This window comes from Eublepharis macularius, chromosome 8 (assembly GCF_028583425.1).
Source record: "Eublepharis macularius isolate TG4126 chromosome 8, MPM_Emac_v1.0, whole genome shotgun sequence".
Taxonomy (NCBI): domain Eukaryota; kingdom Metazoa; phylum Chordata; class Lepidosauria; order Squamata; family Eublepharidae; genus Eublepharis; species Eublepharis macularius.
In genome coordinates this window covers 90,534,453-90,558,229 of record NC_072797.1, presented here as the reverse complement: position 1 = coordinate 90,558,229, position 23,777 = coordinate 90,534,453, and the positions used below count along the sequence as shown (strand labels likewise).

At 38.6% G+C, this 23,777-nt stretch overlaps 1 protein-coding gene across 1 annotated transcript in view; it reads left to right on the top strand.

Moving 5' to 3' along the window:
- DAPK1 (death associated protein kinase 1) overlaps nt 1-23,777 on the top strand; it is a 142,270-nt gene that overhangs the window by 62,371 nt on the left and 56,122 nt on the right. The window contains exons 3-11 of the mRNA XM_054986551.1: nt 2,898-3,119; nt 13,733-13,871; nt 14,649-14,778; nt 18,251-18,299; nt 18,400-18,426; nt 19,913-20,065; nt 20,330-20,375; nt 21,992-22,081; nt 23,304-23,396. Coding sequence (XP_054842526.1) covers nt 2,898-3,119; nt 13,733-13,871; nt 14,649-14,778; nt 18,251-18,299; nt 18,400-18,426; nt 19,913-20,065; nt 20,330-20,375; nt 21,992-22,081; nt 23,304-23,396 — 949 coding nt within the window. The remainder of the gene's footprint in view (nt 1-2,897; nt 3,120-13,732; nt 13,872-14,648; nt 14,779-18,250; nt 18,300-18,399; nt 18,427-19,912; nt 20,066-20,329; nt 20,376-21,991; nt 22,082-23,303; nt 23,397-23,777) is intronic.

Here is a 23,777-nt window from a genome sequence, read left to right as displayed (position 1 = left end):
CCTTGTTAAAAAATAACCTGGAGTTAGGGATGAGTAGTGAGGTGGCCAAGTTTGCAGATGACACCAAATTATTTAGGGTAGTTAAGACAAAAACGTATTGCAAAATGTTCCAAAAGGATGTCTCCAAATTGTTAATAGGCATTAAAATGGCAAATGAGATTCAGTGTGAGCAAGTGTAATATGACTCGTATAAAGGCAAAAAATCCCAACTTCTCATATATACTAATGGGATCGGAGCTGGTAGCAACAGACCAAGAAAGGGATCTTGGGGTGATAGTAGAGAGCTCAGTGTAAATGATGTCCCAGTGTGTGACTGCTGTGAAAAAAGCAAAATCCATGCTGGCCATAATTAGAAAAGGAATAGAGAATAAAGCTGCCATTGTCACACTGCCCTTATACAAATCTATGGTGAGATGACACTTGGAATACTGCGTACAGTTCTGTTCACACCTGGAAAAAGGCTATTGTAGCATTGAAATGGTGCGGAAAAGTACAACCAAAATGATCAAGGGACTAGAGCAACAGCCCTAAGAGGGCTGCTAAGGGTTGTTTAGCTTAGAAAAAAGGCAAGTAAGGGGAGACATGATAGAGGTCTATAAAGTTATGCATGGTGTGGAATGAATGGACAGGAAGAAGCTTCCACTGAAACTGAGGGGTGAGGGATTCAGGACAGACAAAAGAAAGTACTTCACATAACACATTGTTAAATTGTAGAATTTGCTGCTGCAGAATGTCATGATGGTGCCAGCTTACAAGACTTTAAGGGCATACTGGAATCCAGTAGGATCTGTGAACCTCCTTGGGCAGGCCATTTTAATTGAGTCCCCTTTCTCTGTTGGGCTCATAGTCACCCTAGCTTTGAGTAGACAGAAGTCAGACCATGCTTCTAGTCAAGGCTTGGTGCAAAAGATTATGGCCAAGGTGTGACCTCTTTTATGTGCTGGGCCCATCACCATTTGAATGAGGCCTATGGTCAAAGAAGCTGTAAAATGCTGGGCCAGCCCTGGTGAGGTATTAAATTTTCTTGCCATCTCTGTAAAAGGCAGAATGCTCATGAATGAGTGAAACAGCATTTTCTATATTTGGTTGCATTTTCTATCTTATACTTCATTAGGCACCATTTCTTAATTGAAAGATTAAAAAAATAATTCTAGTATCCTTTTTAATTCTAGAATAATAATGGTACATTTCCAGCAAGAAGCATTTAAGAACACGTTGACCATTATTAATCTAGAAATACAAAGCAAGCTTGGGTTATTTTTTAAATATTGCTGTAAAATTTCCTGGATAATAGTAACAACTGCTTATGTTGATTGCTGATTTCCTTTCTAGCATCTCCAGTGCAGATTTCCACTCATCTGCTTTAATAATACTTCAGTGTTGTCTTTGTACTGATGCCAGTCATCTTTAACTCTCACCAGTTATCCAATAAACTAGGGTTTACAAACTTGCTTCCAACCCTGTTTCCAACCTATAGTTAATACATGAACCTAAAGATAGTTGATTTCCTGCATAGTACCGACAGAACATACAGCAATTGAATTAAGTTGAATATACTGTTTCACTGTGCTAAGTTTAGGTTATAATGTTCTAATAGGGTTTTCTGTCATCTTTCATTGAACTTTGGTTACTGTAAAATAAATATTCTCTGACAATAGATCTGGACTGATTCTTTTTTACAGGAATACGAACCACAAATGGCGCACACATTAAAATACTAGTTAATTTTTTGTCCTCCAAAACAGGCCCATATGTATCTTCCCTTAATTTAAACAAAATAGCTAGGTGAGTCCAGTGGCTTATGATTCCCATAGGATATCAGTGTTTTTCCTTTTAACCTAAGCCCTGCTTGTTCTCACAGTTCATAGACGCTTTAAGCACATGAATTTAGATGAGACTGTTCAGCAGATCTTAGGCAACAATTGCAAAGGCCTTTCTCCTAGTAGATATCTACCTTATATCACCAAATATGCAATCTGGTACAAGACCATGGAGGCAGATCTTCAGGCTTGAAGGAGCAAGTGTATGTGCAAGATGCTCTCTTTATCTTGCAGATGCTGCCTGTATTAGGCCAGTCCTACTTCTGTAACTTCAAGTGGCCACACCAGAGTTTCCCAACCAGGGTTCCATGGAACTTGGGGTTTTGCAGGACATCATCAGGGGTTCCATGAAAAAACATGGAATAAATAAATAAATAAAAACTTTGAGATACTGTGAAAAATTCCCTTCAAATATCACATTTGTTAAAGTAATGTAAGTTTACATAAACAGAGAGAGAGATATAGCAGATCTTTACAAACAAATTTTCTTGACAATAATATAGCGATAATTGAATTGTGCTCCCTGCCATGAATTTTTTCTGACCTGTAAACATTTTCATAGATAAAGGTTCCTCAGGATTTAAAAAATTAATTTAGGGGTTCCTCCATGGAAACAGTGCTGTGTTAGATATACACTGGTAGTTCAAGGTTGGCTATGCACATGTTATTTCCTCAGACTCATTCATGTAATAGCAAGGTATTATTTGCCATCTAAATGCAACCTATGATACTAAACTATGCATATTTCATTGCATCTTTGTTTTCTAAAAATAAAGATTATTTGTTTCCTTTTACATTAACTTTGCCAGGGTAGCCACATTTAGTTTTGAAAGCTAAATGCAAAACATTCTTTCAGTTTGGGAAGAGCCTTTAAGAAGGCAAACCAGAAACCAGTTCCACAGCTCATTGCTTTTCTGAATGCTTTCTTATTGCCTCAGGAACTGAATGATAATTTTTCTCCTGCATGGCAGTTAAGAAAATTGCTTTTTTTAAAAAAGTGTTAACGTGTGTTACATTTCTAATGCTCCGATTCCCTGTAGTAATAGAAAGCAAAATCTTCTGTCTTCTGTCTTCTAGTGGGCAGTTTGCAGTTGTAAGGAAATGTCGCGAGAAGAGCACTGGCATGCAGTATGCTGCGAAATTCATCAAGAAACGGAGAACAAAATCCAGCCGTCGGGGAGTGAGTAGGGAAGACATTGAACGCGAAGTAAACATATTAAAAGAAATCCAGCACCCCAATGTGATCACACTGCATGATGTATATGAGAGTAAAATGGATGTCATTCTTATTCTGGAACTGTAAGTAGCTTTGTAATTATTTGGGGAGTGCTGATGTTGAAAATGAGACATGTCTCTTTTTGGAAATGCAACTTTCTGTATTGGACAAAGCAGTTTTATCATATGGCCAGTGCATATGATATATATGTATCATATGGCCAGTATATATGAATGACACAAACCTTTATAACGTCTTTACATGCACCCAAAGCACACACACTCTCCCAGTACTGACCCAGTGATGTAATCGCGCAGGCCCAAATCAGCTCAGCATGAAGCTTGGGAGCACTCCTGTGGCCTGTGCAATGACGTCACTCCTGCAAGTGAAGTTGTTGTGCCACATCAGGAACACATCTCAGGAGGCCCATTCCTGCACGTTTCCCCCCTGCCAGCCAGCTTCTCCTAGAAGCTTTGCTAGGCTGCTAGGTTTTTCCAGGAATGCAGCAGTAATAACGATACTGATATTTATATTTTCAATATTTCAATATTTTTATCATGGGCTATTTTTTAAAACTTGTATATGCTGTATTTCTCATTCAGTTGAGGGGGGGAAATAACAATATAAAGAGTGGCTTCTGAGCACATTATTTGCAATAACAATTAAATTGTTAGTTATTTAGTCCCACCAGTGCTTGAAGATGTAAATTAAATATTTTGTTGCTCATCTTCATAATCTATTAAAATTACTTTACTGGCTGTATCCTCTGTTTTAAATTTCTGTAATCCGTATATGAATACAATTCATCATATACAATTCGTATAAATTGTCTTCTATGTAATGGCAATTTATAGCCTTTTGAATCCTTGTCTTTGACTTCTCACCTAACTATAATCTTCCTTTTTCTGTAAATCCAAAAACATACTCAATATAATTTCTTGTAGGGACTAATGTGCACCACATTTAATAGAATATATTACATTAACAATGCTTTCCTAAGCAGAGTTACTCCAGTCTAAGCTCATTGAAATCAATGGATTACCTCTCCTTAGGATTGGTCTGTTAGTCTAACTGCAGATATCAAGTATGCACACACAGAAGCAGATACGTAGAATTCTATTTATACCACTTTTCAAATTCCTAAGACATTTTTAATACTAAACCATTTGTTCTTTGTATATTAATTGGTTAGCCATTACAAATCTTGGCTGCAGTCCTGTAACATTTTTGTTAGGTTGATTTTCAGGGGGAAACAGTTCTACCATTCACATCCAGGAGTTTATTGATATTTAGACTTTTTTTTTTTCTCAAGATAAAATTCTTGGAGTACTGGCCTGTCTGAGGAGATCAGGGAAGCTCTCACACTCCTGGCTTTCTGCGTACTATGCAAGACTGAATTATTCAGGAGGGCTTTCTACTCTGATTATAGGGCTGGTAAAGGATGGGGATGATAGAGTTGGATATTGCATACTGTCTGCTGTAGATCCACTCCTACTGGGTAGTTTGATGTTCCTAAAGATGGCACTTGCGCTTTAATTCAGGAAGGTTCCACCTATGTGTTCAGCTTTATGCTGGTTTTCAAATTTGTGGCTTCTATACCCCGATTTCATTGAATGTCCAAACTGTTGATCATGTTGTTGATCATTTTGTATTAATGGTAGCAATTGAATCTGTTGCTTTTTCAATCATCACAGCTCCCTCACTTCTGGAAGGGCTGGCTGGCTAGTCACTTCCTTTGGCAGTGCCATGCAGGAGACTGGGTAGGCAGACTGGCCAGCCACTTGCCAAAACAACACCATGCAGGAGGGCAGGCTGGCTGGCCACTTCCCCAGTTTGGTGGTGGTGCTTACAAGGCTGGGTGGTCAGTCTGGGCAGGCAAGCGATGGAGCTCTCTAGAAGCAGGGGGGCGGGATGGAGGCAGCACCAGGTGTCCAGTATTTTAACTACATTACCCCTGGACAGTTCACAAAATACAGGAGAGATATTGGATGGCATCTTCAAAATAGCCTACAGCATGACAGTAGATACAAACTACTGTTATAATAGTGTGTGGGGAACGGTGACAAAGAATATGGAAGTCCAAAATATTTCATTTTACAGTTGGTGAATTCACCGGTATCAGATCTGCGTCATGCACTCCTCCATGAATATAAGGCAATGCCACTCCATTCCGTTTTGTCTCAAGTGTGTTTATTTTCCTTGCTGGCCAGAAATGGATCTCCTCAGTATATTTTAAGTGTACCAAGGGAATGCCCCTGATCCCCAAGATCAACACAGTAACATAGTAGTTGTGGTATGTCTGTTTTGCCACATGTCTCTTTTGCCCTTCTATACTTGGTATTATAGATGGCCTGTGTCAAATTTGTTGCACCCGTGCACTGTGTTATTACTTCGCTTTGTATGTAGTCAAAAAGATTTTGTTCATTCTGCAGCATTTCATAGCCATATATATGTCAGCAAATGGTTCTTCATCACTTAATGTTGTTGACCAACACTCTGCAGTTCATAGAAGGCAGTGATGTAAAATTCTAAATGTTCTCTGGCTGTTCATTAACTAATAGTGATTTAAATAATTTAGTGTTGACCTATTATGCCCCTACGAAATTGTTAGGTTTAGTCATTTGTCAATCATGGTAGATACAATTTTGATTTCACATTTTTACCATTGATTTTAAAAAATCATCCATTAGGTATCCAATAAAACAGGTCTTCAGTCTCACTTGGAGGTAACCACTTGAACATAGGGGTTACTTTCTCAAGTGATCAAATAAATACACAATAAGGCTGAAAAGCTACCACTGATTGTTAGAAAGATTATTGTAACTGTTTGTTTTTTCATTGTCTGTAAAACAAGAAAATCAAAATTACTTGAATCCTTCTGCATAAATTTGCTTATATGTCAGGCCCCAGTGGATCAGTTAAAGCACTGGTGCTGAGTTTTCTACGTCATAATTTGTACAGTAACAAGGATTAAAATCTGATTTTTCAAAACTTGTTAAATATAACACCATAAGTGATACATAATAAGTGATGCATCAGTGAAGTATTTTCAAGATGCAGTTGCCATGGTGAAGGGTCCATACCAGGGAGCCAGATCAAGCTACAAGAAGACTTGCTGGCTAATAAGCACCTTCTCTTCCTCTTGGAATGTGTACTTCTTTATCATGCTGGGCTTTTAGTATACTGGGATTCTTCGTCGTACCTGTCTTTTTGGGTAACCTGGACCTTTTGGACCTCTTTAAGCAGCCTGATATACTCCAGGGATGGTCAACCAGGTCCCTCGTCCATTTGCACCTATCAATTCTCTACAGAGTCCAGCAAGCCCTGGGGCCAGTGGCAATAGAGGAGCTCAAAACCCATCAAAGCCTGTGGGATCTCCTACATTCTAAACAAGAGGGGATCCAGAAAAAGGTCCCACTCGGCCAGCTGGTCGAAGTCTAGTTTCCAGAGGGCTGCCTGGAGCATCTGATGGAAGTGTTCAATTAGCCTGTTAGCCTGGTGGTGGATTCCCAGAGTCCAGCATAGTTATTTCATCAGTTTTGCCCAGAAGGGGACATCCTGGTGAGTAATTATCTCATCTGGGAGCTACATCTGAGAGAATAATAGAGCAAGGCTGTAGTTATGGTCAGGGTCCTCATATCACATGAAGTGATGGCCTCCACATAACAGATGGCATGATCTACTATTACCAGTGCATAACAGGCACCACAGGCAGTGTAGGACAGCAGCCTGATGAAATTTACTGAAGGAAGTGTAACAGAGATAGAAGCTTGAGGGAGTATCCTGAAGTATGCCTTGCTGTCCAAGACAGAGGGATTTAGCACCTCGGCCAGAGTTTTGTTGGCACCTTGATGACCTCCCCATGGGTTGTTGTGGACCAATTGCAGAACTTCTTTATAGTGGGGCAGGGGCAACAGGAGTTTTGCTGGACCTCCTCTAGATCCCGAATGCCTTTGGTCACTCTCTACAAGACACCTTGGTCCTACACTACTCTGCGTATCTGATCTGCCCTTGAGGATTGCCTCACTAAACCCTCATCACCACCTCTCCTTACAGTTTTTCAAGATAATAATCTGCCTTCTGGAGCATTCCAGACTTCTTGCTTGAAGCCCACACTAACCAGTGGGGTGGTATATGACATTCCTAGTGACCACGCAGAGCTTCTCTACTCATTTCTCCTCAGGAGTGTATCTGTTGGAGCCATCTTATGGTGCATCATTGTGTGGAATCTCACCCTAGCAGAATAAGGAAGAGCAACTCCTCCACTCAGATCAGCATCACCTCCTGGGTCACATACTGGTACAACGCTGGGTCATGCACAGCTAGCCAGTACTGCATGTTTAGATACACAGACCACTGAGAGTGGCAGATCCTGGAGCAGTGAGAGTGCACCATGGGGACAGAGCTGCCCAAATCCTAGAGAGCTGTCAGGCACTTCCAAAAGATGACAACATTTATGGTATAGGTGGCAGCCAGGGTGGCTGGGATGGCACCTCCATCTCCTAGTTTTCATTACGATCCATCATGGGGCACTCTTATCAGAAGTACCTTGAAGACTTCACTCCACCTTTCAGCAGCTGAACTCCATTCTTTCTACTTCCTGGAGCCATGCCACGACATCTGCCACACACCTTCTTACCCTCATCATGGAACAACTGGGGGCAGCAGGCAGCTGTGACTTGGGTGACCCACCATAGGTGTAGAAGAGCCCCAGTTGGATGGCATGGGGAGAACTATGGGCCTGACAGTTTGATTGGATCTCCCCCCTCACACCTCTGGCTCTCCAAAGGGGGAAGTTCAGATCTGGACCCTTGCCGGCATGGAAGGGGGTCTAGGGATCAAACTCGCCTCGTGGGGCAAATGCATACCTCCTTGTCATCCCCTCACAAGGTTAGGTCACAAGGGGGGGCATTTTTTCAGGCATCCCTCAAACTTTCTCTCAGAGGCTTGTTGGCTTCTGCTGTCCTATAATTCTTGAGGAGGCTCGTGATATCCTTAAGGGACATAGGTTTGTGTTGTCATGCCCAGGCCGTGGCTGACTGTGTCTGTTGTACTTGCTTTACCGCCATTTTTCCTCTCTTGGAATTTACCCCATTATAACCTTGTACACTCATATATGCCAAGGAAGAGGCCAAAGGTAAACAAAACATTTTATTCACTTCCCTGCAGGAGAACAGAAAGGTTTTGTTGGTTGGGATAAAATGAATACAGTTGTAGTTGTGGGGAAGACTTAACTTGGAGAAACAGTGTCACTAATGGATAAGTCATTACAGAGAATAAAGAAAGATTCAGCCAGAAATTGTCAGTCTACCGTATCTTGTAAAACTGACAATTTTTTCTCAGGTTTTCTGGAGCTTTTACCTTGCAGACTTCAATCTACCCCTTAGATTCCCTCTACCCAGAAATATTAACTTTGAGAGTTTACAAACCAACGTGTTTCTCCTCCAGCCTGCTTCTTCCTGAAGACAGACTACAAGATAGGGCTACTTCTAACCTGTCAGAATGTCTATTTCTTATCTAAGGAGAGTGACAGTTAACAGCTACTTTTCTTAAACTACCCCGCCCTTCTCCTTCACAGAGTTCCATGGTCCTTGATTAGTTGTTTTTGACCTCTCCAACAGGATGAAAAGGGAATTGGCTGATAAGGGGAAAAGGAGATAGACTTAGTGCTGTCTGTCACAGAATTCCACAAGAATAAGGTGTTCTATGCCACTGTGTGGACTGCTGTTATTATTTATTACAAGATGTTAATATTTATTACAAGATCTTCTTCCAAGATGCTCAGGGCAGCATACGTGGTTTACCTTGCATCCATATATCCTTACAACAGCCTGTGAGGTTAGGCTGAGAGAGGTCACCCAGCATGCTTTAGGGCAAAGGGGTATGTGATTTGAACCAACATATCCCAGTGATTAATGCCCTCTGTTATCTCTTAATGTGTTTTTTGTACTTTTGTATATTTGTGAAGAAAATCATAAAAGCTTTCAGGTATAAATGTTTGACCGAACTTAATTTTCTGATGATGAATAAAAAAGTGTAGGATTAGTACATGGTCTGAATTTAATGTAATTACATGCTGTGTTCATTTTAAGTGTTTAGAGTCTGTGGGTGGCAATCATTCTGGTGTTCTGCTAATCAGAGTTCAAGAACATACAGTTCTTTAAGGAGCTATGCAGAATTTGTTCAATGATCTTATTAGAGAATCAGAAGAGAGGAGTGCCCATCAACCATCATAAATATGTTATGAATAATATCCCCCTAATCATATATGGAAAAATACATAATATGTTGTCATACTGGAACAAGTTCTTTGTCTCCCTCAGTATTGGGTGCATTTGTATAAACCTTTCTTCAAACTCTAAAACTAATTAATTTGATATGGCTGTGCCACATTCCTTTCACAAATATTTGTAGCTGACATCATAATGGCGAATTTTAAAAAGTAAAATCTCAACATGCCTTCTTCATCTGGGTGAAACAAGTAGTGTTTTTTACAATTTAATTGTACATGTTTTTGTTTAACTTTCAGTTTCTCTGAAGTGCTCAAACTTAACAAAGCATATGCTGCGACATTATAATGAATCACAAAACAGCCAATATAAGGAAATATGTGATGTGTTGTTTATTACCTTGCAGTGATAACCTCTAAACTATGGTGCTTCTTCACAATAATCTTTCCTAGCCTGTTTACAATTGTTTTGTTGCATTTTATAACGGGAAGACAATGTTATGTGCTCTCTCCTACTGTTGTGACACTCCCTTTCTATTTTGGATTTCTTTAATGCAAATTAAATTTCTTATCCCTGTTCCTTTCTCCTGCCTGAAAAATGCTTCAGGTTTGCTGGGAAATCTGCAATCTAAAACAAAACAAAACAATACAATGGAGATTTAAAACACCACTAAACAATAAAAACAGCACCTGTATCTTTAAGAAATTAATACCCTCTCAGTGGCAGTTGCTAAGCAACCACAAAAGTATTGCCATCCCTCAAGCCTTCTGTTAATAAAATGTAGGAGCAAGGAGGCAGGGCCCTTTCCACGGCTGTTATCATTTTTGATGAAGGACTCACTGGGACCAGGCCTACCAGCAACCACCAGACAACTTGCTAACACACCTGACCTGCATGATTCACCAAGGCCTAGCTGCTTGCTGCTGTTCAATTGTAGCCATCCCATGAAAGCCAGTGGTGTTGCTGGAGGAGTAGAGAACAATATAGAAGCTGCTTTGGCTCCCCACTGTAAAGAAAGTGGGAGCATAATTGAAGTAAATAATAAATAGCTGAAGATAAGGAGCAGATGAAAGGTTGGTTGCTTGGTGGGAGAGAAGGAGAAAGGAAGTGGGGTAAGTGAGGCTGTCAGGAAAAGGAGGAAATAATGTGGGGAGGGTGACACAGAGGAAAATGTAGTGTCATCACGAGTTCTTATGGTTTCCAAACTGCAGTCATTTTTATGACTGAATTGTATGGCTATTTATGGTTTTAATGTTAATTTTAATGTTATCCGCTCTGAGCCCTTGCGTGGGGAGAGCAGACTACAAGATCAGTCAATTAATCAATCAGCATCAGCACTATGCAACTCAGCCCAAGTTTTCCAGAGAGAGGCTACCAAGGGAGAGGGAAGGAGAGAAAGCTGAAGACAGAGGTTGCAGATAAAAGTAGGTTGGCTGATAAATGGGAAGGACAGAATGAAGCAGGAAAAGGGAGAGTCTGTGGAGGGTTTCATGGAAAGGAAGAGGAAATAATTGAAGAGGGAAAATGAAATGACCCCTGCAAGTCCTTGTAGGTCATCTACTTGTAAGATCATTATGACACCTGATTTAGCTTGGATATATCCAGTAAAGCATGATTTCTTTGCTGTTGAGTTCTCTAGGAGGAAAGGAAATAGAATGACGTTTTCCAGATATACAAATAGTTTTAGGATGGGGTTATATTTTTTAAAATAAACTGAATATATACTCTGGGAGGGTTCTCTGGTGTCAGGCTCCTTGAGAAGAATGCCTTCTCCTGTGTGAGATCTGATAGTATTCAGATCATTGCCTTATCTTTCTGCGGCTAGGTTAAAGGTTTCAAGAAACATGGCTTTTTCCATGGTGGCACCCTTGTTATTAAGTTCTCTCCAAATAAATTAAATTAAATTCATCTGATTAATAAATACACGAGAAGGAAAAGATCAAAATTGTACATTGCCTTTCTGGACCTTAAGGGAGCTTCTGATTCTGTCTCAAGGGAACTTGTCTGGGCAAAGCTCGAGGGGATGTCACTGAATAAGAGATTATTATCTCTTATCAAAAGACTTTATACATCAACATCTTGCCAGGTCAGGTGTTCTTCCTTTAGGAGACTCTCCCAAGATCTTTATTAAGAAGGGGGTTAAGCAGGGGTGCATTTTAGCCCCCCCCCATTTGTTTAATCTTTTCTAAATGATCTTGCCCCTTTTTTGTCACTAGTTGACGGTCACAGTCCTAGACTTGGCTCCGCTTCTATCCCTTTGTTATTATATGCGGATGATGCGGCTCTTTTGTCTGCTTCCCGTGTCAGATTGAATCGTTTATTGAACCATTGCCTTGAATACTGTGTGACCAGAATACTGTGTGACCTACAGATTGGAGTTGAACTATGAAAAATCTAAGGTATTGGTCCTTCCCAACTCCCAGAAATTGTATAACTGGATTGTCAATGGTAATAGACTTGAGCAAGTTAAGCACTTCAAATACCTGGGTGTCTATTTCCAATCTAATGCTACTTGGACCTTCCACCGTAGGATGGCTATTAATGCAGCCAAAGTTAATGCTGCAGCAATATCTTACTTTTATTTTTCTGATCGAGGCAACCAATATGTGCCTGCTGGAGCTTAGTTATTGTTTGGGGCCCTGCTTTGGATCGATGCAATTGACAATTCAGTTGAACATGTTCACTCTAACTTTCTGCATAAGATCATGGGGGTACCTATGTGTGTCCCATATGCTGTCTTATGCTTAGAGTGCAGTCAGAATCTGTTGGCCACTAAGGCATGGTTTCACACTATCAAATATTGGTTGAGACTTCATTTTAATTCTGACCCCCTAGTTATATGTATCATTTATTGTCTGAATCTGTCAACTCTAGTTGGTCAGCCTGTATTGAAGCTAAAATAAGCTCCTTGAATTTATCTATGGAATCTTTATCCCTGCTTTCTGAGTCTGAAGCCTTCTCAAAAATAAAATCCATTCTTTTGGGATTACAGTTACAAATACTCTATAGTTCTGCTAATAGAACTTGTTCTCCCCTAAATTTGAGGATTGTTCCTAATGTAAGTTTCCCAGCAGTATGCCTTTACCAACTCCTGGCTCCCAGTTTGCATAGAGCCTTTTCTCTGGCCAGATTTAATGTTCTTCCTTCAGCCATTTTATCTGGTAGATTCCATGGGATTCCTTATTATAGCAGATGTTGTCCCTGTTCGATGGACTGTGTTGAAATTGTTTCCCACATCCTTCTCCAGTGTCCTTTTTATTTGGTGCCATGCCAGGATCTTCTAAATCCTATATTAGCCCAACTTTCAGAGTTTTCTGATGATTTTAAGGTTCATTTTCTGCTTGACAACCCAGATGTGGAAATAACTGAAATAGTAACAAAGTTTCTCTACAGTGTTATGGCTATATGCCTTGACAAGTAATATCCTATATTGGTTTTGCTACACGGTTGTCCTGTTCTTATCTGTAATTTTAATCTTACTCTGTATGGACTTGTTTCTGTTTCTAAAATTTTCTTAATCTGACTGACTGATTACTATTTTTATATGTGTGTGTGTGTGCGCGCGCACACGCGCACGCCAATAAAGACTTGTTTGGACTGGAATTAAATTGGTTAGCTTTCTCTTGTCCTTCTAGAGATAGGGTCAAGGCATTTTTATTCTGAATGGGCAGGTTATGAATGTCTACCCACTGAGTTTTATTATTGAGGTTTTGGGGGTGTTTTGCATTTTCTGGGTTTATGATTTGATTGTTATTTTATGATAACTTACTATTTGTATCTAAGACATCATGAAGACATTTGGTGGATGGAAAGATTTGTCACCTTTTATAAGAGTTTCTGGGCAGAATCTTAGTTACAGGATCTGGATCTGTAATATCTGAGACTTTTCTGAGTATGGTATTTCAAGCAGAGATTGAGTATTTAAACCATATTGATGTTTGGTACAATGTTGTAAAACCATGTCAGAATAAGTATGGAAAGGGTTATAAACACATTTGATAACAAAGATCAGGCTAAATGTTGTGAGAGCAAAGCACCTTTTTATGCTGTACTTAGAAAGTCAGTATACATATAACATTGCTATTTCATTCCTGCCAGAATGGGTTTGCTAATATGTAAGCTTCATGCGTTCCAAACATTTTGAAGCACATTTCTCTAAATGTATTTTGACTTTTGATTATTTAAATAGCTTTAAACTGAAAAAATAGTTCACGTTCATTAGTGTCATCATAATTTTTAGTAGCCATCATAAAATTTTCAGGTTCTAGGGTGTTTACAGGATTCCAGTACATCTTGTTCAGACTAAAATGCTATTAACTTACTTAAAATATGAAAATTGGTTTTAATACTCCATGGAGAATGTCTTCAGAATGTATTCTCTCTTAATATGATTGTACAAAGTCCTTGAAAAGAGAAAAAATCAGTTAAGGAGTTTGTGTTACTCATTGCTGTTCCTGTTCTCATAGGGTTGCAGGAGGGGAACTTTTTGATTTTTTAGCTGAAAAGGAATCTTTGACTGAAGAGGAGGCCACAGAATTTCTCAAGCAAATCCTTAATGGTGTTAACTATCTGCACACTCTGCAAATTGCACACTTTGATCTCAAGGTAAGTTAAATTTGCATCCTTTAAACCTTAGTTATGAAAAACAAGACCCAGTGTTTCTCAAACTTTTAGAAGTGGAACCTGCTTCTAAACACCCTGTGCTTTACATTTCAGGGACTACTGACAAAGTAATTCCATATTACATTCCCAAATAACATAGACAAAGTTTATGTTTTATTTTTCTTGTTTTAAAAATTAACAGCAGTACTGAGCAACAAAATGTGTTTCATAGCCATTCACATTGTTCAGAGGCAAACTCCCCCTCCTCCTTCTCCTCCACTACTGCCCTCCTGGCCTCTTGAACCACTTGCAAGAGAGTCATAATCCACTGTTGTGTTGCCAGCTACAGTGTGAACAACTGAAGTAAGGGAACAACTGGCAGCACTATGCTTTATGGTTGTTATGGGAAGCACTATGCAGCAAAGGCATAAACATAATTTATCACTTACATCAATCTTGGACCCCTGGTTCAGGCAAGAATCAAAGTGCAGCACTGGGGTTTTCCTGCTGCAATGTGCAGAGCTAATGTTAAATCTTACATTTATATACCGTCTCTGTATCAAGTTTCCTGAAGCAATTTTGTATTATACTTGAAAATATATTTCTGTGAGAGTCTGTAGAGTTCATCTTAATTTGGAATAGAAGCTGAGACATGGGCGGGGGTGTGGGGGACAGTGCTTGGAAACCTGATTTTCTTGAATAGTCATTTCAAAAAGATTGCTTCCTGCATAGTGGTAGTAATCTGCAACTTTCATGTACACTTACTATTTTTATTCAAAGCCTGAGAACATAATGCTGCTGGATAGAAATGTACCAAAACCTCGTATCAAGATCATTGACTTTGGCTTGGCACACAAAATAGACTTTAGTAATGAGTTTAAGAATATTTTTGGAACACCAGAATTTGTTGGTAAGTACTTTTGTTTTCTTAGTTTGCTGTTATGGAACATTTGCCTGGCACATTAAAATTGGTTAGATATAACCAGAGCAAAAAAACCACTTCTGCTGTAAGTTTGTATTAGTTTTTTTTAAAAAACCCTTCAAATAAAGTGATAAGATTCACGTACAACTACAGGAATACCACATTTTCTATCCAAGTGAAAAGTATAATTACTGCAAAGATGAAGATAGGCTAAACTCTGGTGTTTTCACAGCCCTTTGATCCTTGAAGGATATAACAGGATCCACAGAAAATTTATGGGCCACCAAAATTATTAAGAACATTTATAATGTACACTCTCATACATTTACAGGGTTGAAACACAGAGGAGTTTATGGGGAGTACACCCGCTATATCATTTCAGAAATGAAAGAAATAGCTTTTCACATGCTGTTTTTATTGTAATTTATTTATTTATGTTGTAATCTGCTCTGAGCCCGTTTGCAGGGAGAGTAGATAATAAATCCAATTAATAACAACAACATGAGTGATGATGGTAGTGGGTGTCTGATGATGGGGAAGGGCTCGAAGTTTTGCTGCAAAGTAGTGCTTCTTTTTTTAAAGCCCAAAGTCGAAAAAATAAAAGAGAAAAGGGGGGAACTCATTTGTCCTTGAAAATCTAAAGGAATTTTGCTTAATGTTATGGGTAATAGAGTTGAAGAGAGCCCATTGGCTCTCATTGTGCTCAGTCTTACTATACATCAAAAGGAAAGAGAGGAAGGTTCAGTACAGTTTGAAAACAGGAAGTGACAACTGGAGATAGATAGTGACAGATGAACATTACAGTTGTTCTGTTTAAAACTATTTCTTTTGACTTAGTAAGAGAAATGATGATTATAGACTAAGCCATGAACCCAATTTCTCAATATGTGTGTATGTGTGGGCGGGGGGGGGGGGTGAATACAGCAGGTAGTAGTCCTCAGTAGGGGTGTTCACCAAAAGAAAAAAAATCCAGGTGATACATATCCATATTTCATATTTTTTAAAAACAATCTTTGATTCCTGAAATCTGGGTCAGATTCTCTGATTTGGGTTAGAGAATCCCAGATTTAACTGGCCGTCGTTCTCTATGAGGAAAAATATCCAAGGGGCTGGGGGAGCAGTGTTTAAGCGATCTCCACCAAATTTTCAGAGAACCTGCTCCTGACTGTCCCCTAAAGACTCCCTAATTGTCAGGAGGATTGGACTAAATCAAGCTACCCCCAGCCACTGTCCATTATTTCCTGGAAAGGAAACATTTCCAAGCTTTTTAAACTTTCTGGCTCCCCCCTTGTTTGACATTCTCTGTTTCAAATCCCATGTTAAACCAGAGAATTCCTAAGGAGAATCCCTTTTCTGAAGCAAGGGAGGGAAGCTAAGTCAAGACATGGAGTTTAAAAGGCAGTTAGCAGCAGCAGTGGCTTGAAGGGGCTTTTTTGGAGCTTGGGGGGGAGGGAGGAGCAGAATAGGATGGGAATCTATTATGTCTCCTGTCTCCTCCCTCACACCACCAGCCTCTCATTGCTATCCTGCCATGGTGCAGAACTTTTCTCCATTCACACTATGTCCCTCTTAGTCACATCTTGCAATGGCTGCCTGCCTGCAGCTGCCTGCTAAGGCAAAATACTCTGGCCCAGCAGAGTCCAGGTGCCTGGATCAGGTCCAGAGTTCTTCACTGGGAACCAGGAAATCCAAATTTAGTTCAATCAGCATAAATCTAGCTTCCCCCCTCCCTCCCCCCCCCCCGCAGTTCCTGAACTGCACACCCCTAGTCTTCATAAACAACAACATACAAACAAAAAAGGGGGTGGTGCAAAAACCTTTTTAAAAAACTAAAAGCATTGTACAGTGTCTCAGTTTTTAGAGAAAATGATTGTTCAAAGTTACAAAAAAATGGTTGGGACTAGAGAGTTAAGCAAGAAATTAAAGATAGTGGCTGCATTCAGACGTTATGGCAAGTTCTAATTAAACTGAAGCTCATTGCTGGGGATACAGATGCTGCATACTAATGCCCATGCACCATATTTGCTCATTCCCTCACACAGAATTAAGACTTGGTGGTTTAAGAAGTCTTGAAACGAACTCCCAATTTTCTGTAGTATCTGAGTGCATGTTCCTTGTGACTTGAATGTTTGTCTTTCTCACAAATGGGGATTCTGAGCTGGGAATAAAAAGGAAGGTTTAGAATTTGCTAGCAAGAAGGAATCTCCAAATCTGACATCATCATGGGGAACTGGAGTTTGTTTCAAGACTTCTCGACTCACAAGTCTTAGTCATGCTTTGTCTATGAGGCAAGGGGGAAAGAGTATGAGAAGCAGGCAGGCAGAACAAACTACACTTATGCCTGTCACAGCAGATCTTAGTTTTATTACATTTTTAGTGAAATCTGAATGCAGCCAATGCATGTGCAAAAATTAAAATTTTCTGTGTGGTGGCAGGGCGTGGGGGGGTAATCTTGGCAACGGTAACTGCGGTGAAGAAAAGGTACAGATAATAGGATTTATTTATTTATTCCATTTTTATACCACTTCTCTTCAGTTAAGATAAGCAAAGGAGGGGGGAATATATTAATTTACTTTATTTATACCCTACTTTTCTCCCCAATGGGGATACAAAACAACTTACATCATTTTCCTTCATTTTATCCTCACAACAACCCTTTGAGGTAGGTTAGGCTGAGATTATGTGACTGGCTCAAGGTGGGCTTCCACAATGGAGTGGGGATTCAAGCCTAACTCTCCCAGATCCTAATTAGAAACTCTAACCATGACACTAAAGCAGTAATAATCATATAATAAATCCTGAAATAAAGATGCTGCAGGAAAATGTTGTGAGGCGCAAAATCATGACTGTTTCTAAAATAGATGGAAGAATTATTTGAAAGTATTTTGCCAAACAAACAAAAAAGTAACACAATAAAAGGTTTATATAGCATATTGAAAGGGAATTGAAGGAACTGTTATGTAAATAATCGTGTAAATTAGAGGGGATGGAGAGAATCTATATTGATCTGTTTTAAAATGCTCGTGTGTAAACCAGCTTAAATGCTATTTTTAGTAGAAATGTGTTGGTTAGAAGTATAAGTAATAAGTACAATAGTCCAGCAACATTGCTTTTAATACAAAAGTAAATTAATTAAATAAATGTGAGAACATAATGCTAAGGAAAATAATTCAGGTTAGCTTCAAAATTAGGTACTGTTAACTACAGCCAGAAAGAATGCTGTAGAAGAAGTGGGGCGGCAAGATGTGTGTGGGTGTAAACTGAAAGAGTGGGCGAAGGAATTTTTTTAAAAATATACTGAAGAAGCAATTGAAACAATGTCAGAGAAGCCATTAAGGCATAAATAGTAAGCAGAGTTTTGTTCAGTTTTGTCTAAGTGGCTAATGCTATACATAAAAAAATGCAAATCAAACTGCTCTACTGTTCCATTTGTATACTAAAGCTAATCTTTGTGTCTTAGCTCCTGAAATAGTAAACTATGAACCGTTGGGTCTTGAGGCAGATATGTGGTAAGTTCTGAAAGTTCTGTATTGCACTTGAATTTATTTGTGATTTTGTTATCTGTTTTTGAATGATGACAAGCTTTCCCCCTCCCCCTCTTCTTTGCAGGAGCATTGGTGTAATAACTTACATTCTGTAAGTACTAAAGCTATCAATCATACTGTTTGTTTGCACATACTTATTGCTGCTTTCAGTATTAAAAAGCCACACAGTAGTCCATCTCAGTCACCCTTTACCCAAGAAAGGGGAGAAATTAATAATAAAGAAATTAAAAAGAGAGGGTGTCAGAGTAATAAAAGGGTGTCAGAGTAATAATAAAGAAAAAGAGCAAGAGGTAGGCTGACCTAGAACAGACAAAAGTAGGCAAGCTTCAGTGCTGAAATAAATAAAACATCTGATAAATTTATGTGTAGGTTTTTGGAGCAAGCCTCTACTATAAGATCTTTTCTTTGCACACCACAACATTTTATCTATCCATTTCTCAATATCCATTTCTCAGGGGTTCTACTGCTGAAATATTGCCTTCTTTTCTACCAATGGAATTCATGTAACCTATGAAATACTGTGTTTATGAAGAGTCTACAGTGATTATGATGAAATATAACCCAAGAACACTTAATTAAAGGAAGCTACATAGATTAATACAGCATTCTACTTTACTTCTAAAATCTATAACTGAAGTCTACCTTTGGGGACTCTGGTGTCCAGCTTCTGTCTTCCAAGTCAGGTTTGCATTTGAGAAGGCAAGCAAGAGTCCAGTGGAACTGGCACAGACAATTCCACTGAATCAGGAAAAGGCTGAGGCCTGATGATGCTGTCCTCACACAGCAGCGTTTGCAGTTGTACTTGCAGTTGTACAACTTGTTTGCAGTTGTACTTGTAAGAATAGTCAAGACGTTGAATCAGTTCACTTTATCTGCGTTAAGGTCCTATTACAAAACAGCTAGAGAAGGTGTGTTTTCTAAAGATGTTAAGACAGTATAAAAAAGGAAGTTGTTCTATAACGCAACATGCCTCCAAGCCAAATGTTAATACTAAATGCCATAATCAAACATATTGCCACAGTAGCCAAACCAATGTCTTCCTGAAGGAAAAAGAACGCCGGTGCTGATACTGATTAGGAGATTTGAAGCCCTCAAGATCAGCCAGCTGGAGGAGATTCTTAAAACTCTTAGCGTTCCTCGAGATCCTCACCATGAATTTTGAAATAAACTGTTTATTTTTAAAATAAAATAGAGGAATGGTTTATCTGTTAGATAAACCAGAAGATACACATAATAATTCGTAGGGAATGAATTTGACCTGACAAATTCATAATTAGATCTGCCTGTCTGTCACCAGAGAGATTGTCTCCAGATTAGAACCATTTTAAATAGCTGTACAACTTTCATCATTTTTAGAACATATATTTTAATACATACTGATTACGAAACAATCTGTTTTTTAAAAAATTACGGCTTATTTTGGATGTGAATATTGTTCCGTATAACTTCTTGGTTTTAATTACATGCTTTCCCCATACAATTTAGAATTCTGAAAGTAGCAATGTTGTTTCATTATCACTTTAAAGATTTCTAAAACATAATATTAATAGTTATTTTACCAAACTTCATTTTCACAGTCTGAGTGGTGCATCACCATTTCTTGGAGAAACGAAACAAGAAACATTAGCCAATGTGTCTGCTGTGAACTATGACTTTGAGGAAGAATTCTTCAGTAATACCAGCGCCCTAGCAAAAGATTTTATAAGAAGACTTCTGATTAAAGACCCAAAGTGAGTTTCTTTGCCTTCCATGTTTTTGTGATACTGAGTGCAGACTTAAGGAGATTTGCTGATAGCAGCTCCCCTGAGACCTTTTGGAGAGGGAAAGATCTTCCGTGTTCTTTAATTCCAGGCATCACCTACCTGGTATAGTTACCTTTAATGTCCGCATGTTCCCAAGCTCATAATGACTTCTTCTTACGTAGCATGTTTGGGGTACTATGTAGTTACATAAAAATGCCAGTTTGAAGAATACATTTGTTTTTACTTTAAAAGGAAAAGAATGACAATTCAAGACAGCTTGCAGCACCCCTGGATCAAGGTTAGTATATAATACATAGACAGTTATCATCTCCTTATGTACTTTTATACTTTATATCTGGCTTTTACAGATCCCTACATGAAAAGCTAAGAAAACTGAAGCCCTCCTACTGATCAGGGCTTTTGCTGTGTAAGCTGAAAATTGCTGCATCTCAGTCCTAGACTTGATTAAAGAGTATTCTGATATATTAGTGTTTAGCCAAGGAAAAAGATTAATATTCAAGGAAGTACAGCTAAAAAGGTGATGCTTTAAATGCAGCCTCTTTATTCCCACTTACCTTCTGTTAGGCTCCTCATAAGCATATCATTGTTCTGGCTACCTCCTCTGCCGTCACATGCTGCTACTTGCATCCTCCCAGATGGCCCAGGAAACATGTCACTTGCTGATGATTAGAAAGATTTGAGGTGTATGCATTAGTGTTCCTTCCTTTGCAGATGGACAAATGTTGTTCATCGTAACATTTTGAAGTAAACTAATGTAGTTCAGAATCCCAGATATGTCACAAGGTCAGAGAAGGACCCAGTAGGTGAATCAAGTGATCATCACCTACTTTAATATTATAAAAGGAAGGATGTTTTAGCTGTGTGAGCTGTGTACACTTACACAAGGAGTTTCTTAGATGCTAAAGATCAGTGAAATCATTTGCGAGTTCTCTTTATTGACTGGCTGCATTCAGATGTCATATCAAGCCAACATTAAGCTTGAGTGCGCACACGCACCACGCTTCACATATACTTTTAGTCATGATGTATGAATTCAGGCATGCGGATTAAGTTGGGTTTTAGTCTCCAATGAAGATTCTCAGGGCCAAACTAGACAGTGTTTTTTAAAGAGTTGAGTCCAAGTTCCCTGGGGGAGTTAATTCCCTGTTTTTGCTGCTCCATGTCCATGTGGTGCAGCAAAGATGGGAAAATAACTCCCCTTGCCTAGTGCAGGAAAACCTGCTCCCACAGCAGCGTTCTAAGGCTAAAGCATGCTTCTTTATTTTTTAATAGACGTTCCTGGCAGCTGCAGTATGGCTGTGGAGAAATGCACATATAATTGAGCCCAAAGTCTGGATTAAATCTTAGTATAGGATCCTGGTTTCCAGAGAAAACCAACTCCAGTTAAGCTGCATGCTTGCAGTAATATATCAGGTAGTTTTAAACCAAGAGCTTTGTATTATACTCTGAGCAGGGGGCTTGATAATTAGTCCATTAGAAAACCATGTTTGTGCATTTTCAAGTCTGACATGATGTCTGAATGCAGTCACTGAGAGCAGCTATTATTTTTAAAATATTTATTAATTTATTAATAATAATTGTACAGCACGAGAGCAGCTATTATGATGTATATACTACTAGCTGTAGATATGTTACTGTGCAGTGAGGGAATGATTTCAAAAAGAAGACAAAACATTAAACCTAACATAATTGCAAAGATTATCTTTTACCTATGCTTAGAATCAAATTAATTGTAAACTTTCACTTTTGCTGACAGAAGGATTTGTAAACCTAGTTTTAGAATACAGGGCAAAGGAAATGCATCTAGTCAACAGACCATATTGTTTGCCATTTTCCTCCAGCTCTGTAGAATAAAATTTAACATTTGAAATATTTCTTTTCATTTCCTCACAGCCTAAGGATACCCTACAAGTACTTAGTAGAAAAGCATCTGCTGTAAATATGGAGAAATTCAAAAAGTTTGCAGCACGAAGGAAATGGAAAGTAAGTCATTGTTTATGATCGTATGTTTTAGGAATAAGAAAACCATTAATCTTGATTTGCTTTAAAGAAGGAGTTTAAGAACAGTCAAATTTTTGCATATTTGTTTTCAACATAAAACTGGTGGTGTGCAAAAGTCAGGTATGCATAATAGCTAAGCATTTTGTAGCATTTCCTTCCCATGAGAAAAGAAATAGGATTCGAACAATAAGGTTCCTGAAAATTATGAGAGTTAGGAACATATATGAAACCCTGAATGGAAGTACATAATTCCCATGAAAGTAACCGTAACAGCAAAGAGGAAAAAAACAGCAATGAGATTGAAGATTAAAGTAGTGAAATAATTCTTGAAACAAGAATTCACAAATTAAAAAAGCACGTGTGAGTGTATGTTGATGAATTCCAAACTTTATAAACATTTACTCCAGCGCTTAAATCTGACTGTCTGGATACTGTTTGATGGCACCACATTACTTTTATGTAGCAAATACTTAACATCCATGTATTTACCATGTAACAGGAACTAAGTGAAAACTACAGGTTGTCACTGACTTCATGAATACTGTGTCCAATGAATGCACACTGAAATGAAATACACAATGTTAATATTGTTATGGATGTTGTAGCCTATTCTTTGTTAACCTGTTTGCTTGCTAAATATTAACAGGGGATTGGTTAACATTTCCCTAATGGACCTAATGCTAGGGGATTTTTTTCCCCTTAGATGGAAAGTTTCCTTGCTGGTGCAAGATCGAAGATCAAAGGATTGGGCTAGGGGGCAGGGATAAGAAAAGGAGACAATGGCGATTTTAGTTATATAGACCTAGGCAGTTTAGAAGCTAACTGAATCAATTCATGTCCTTGTTTTCTGAAAATCTAACTCATGATCAGTAGTTCTGCTGCATCCTACAGAAGTTTTGTTGCCACTATGCTTTTTAAAAATAGAACACGTATCATGAAGATGCCACAAGTCTTCAATGCTCTGTGATCCTAAGAGATGCAGTGCTTTTCCTGAACTTCCCATCACACAGGGAATTGGGGAACATACGATAATTTTGTCACCTTGTGGAGAATTTTCTGTCTAAAACTTGTAAACATTATACTCTGCTTTTGCCCAGAGATTTAGGTTAACCAGTTCTGCATTGTTGCCTGCATAACTTAAAGTTTCAAGAGACTTTTCCTGTTACAAATTATTTCACAATAATACTTTTTTCTTTTATAAAAGCAATCTGTGCGATTAATATCATTATGCCAAAGATTATCAAGATCCTTTTTATCCAGAAGTAACATGAGTGTGGCTAGGAGTGATGATACTTTGGTGAGTAAATGCCGGGAAGTATAATGATTGACTAAGTATCTTCTGAATTGTAATGCATGCATACTGTGTACTGTAGAAGATTTTTTTTGATACCAAGGAAGGAGATAGCTGATAAACCCGTATAAGAGACAATATTCAAGCAGTGCATGTAATGAAATTTCAAGTCGATGATAAAAATTTCTGTCACTTCTAAGTACTCCCAGCCAAAATTAATTTGTCACGACTTTTATCAATGTTTGAGCATCAGTCACTATGATTATTTTATTTACTTCGTTTATACCCTGCCTTTCTTTGTAATGAGAATCCGAAGCAGCTTTACATCAACTCCTCTCCTCTGTGCAAGATTTCATACAGTCAAGTAATAAGATTATGTATAGAGAG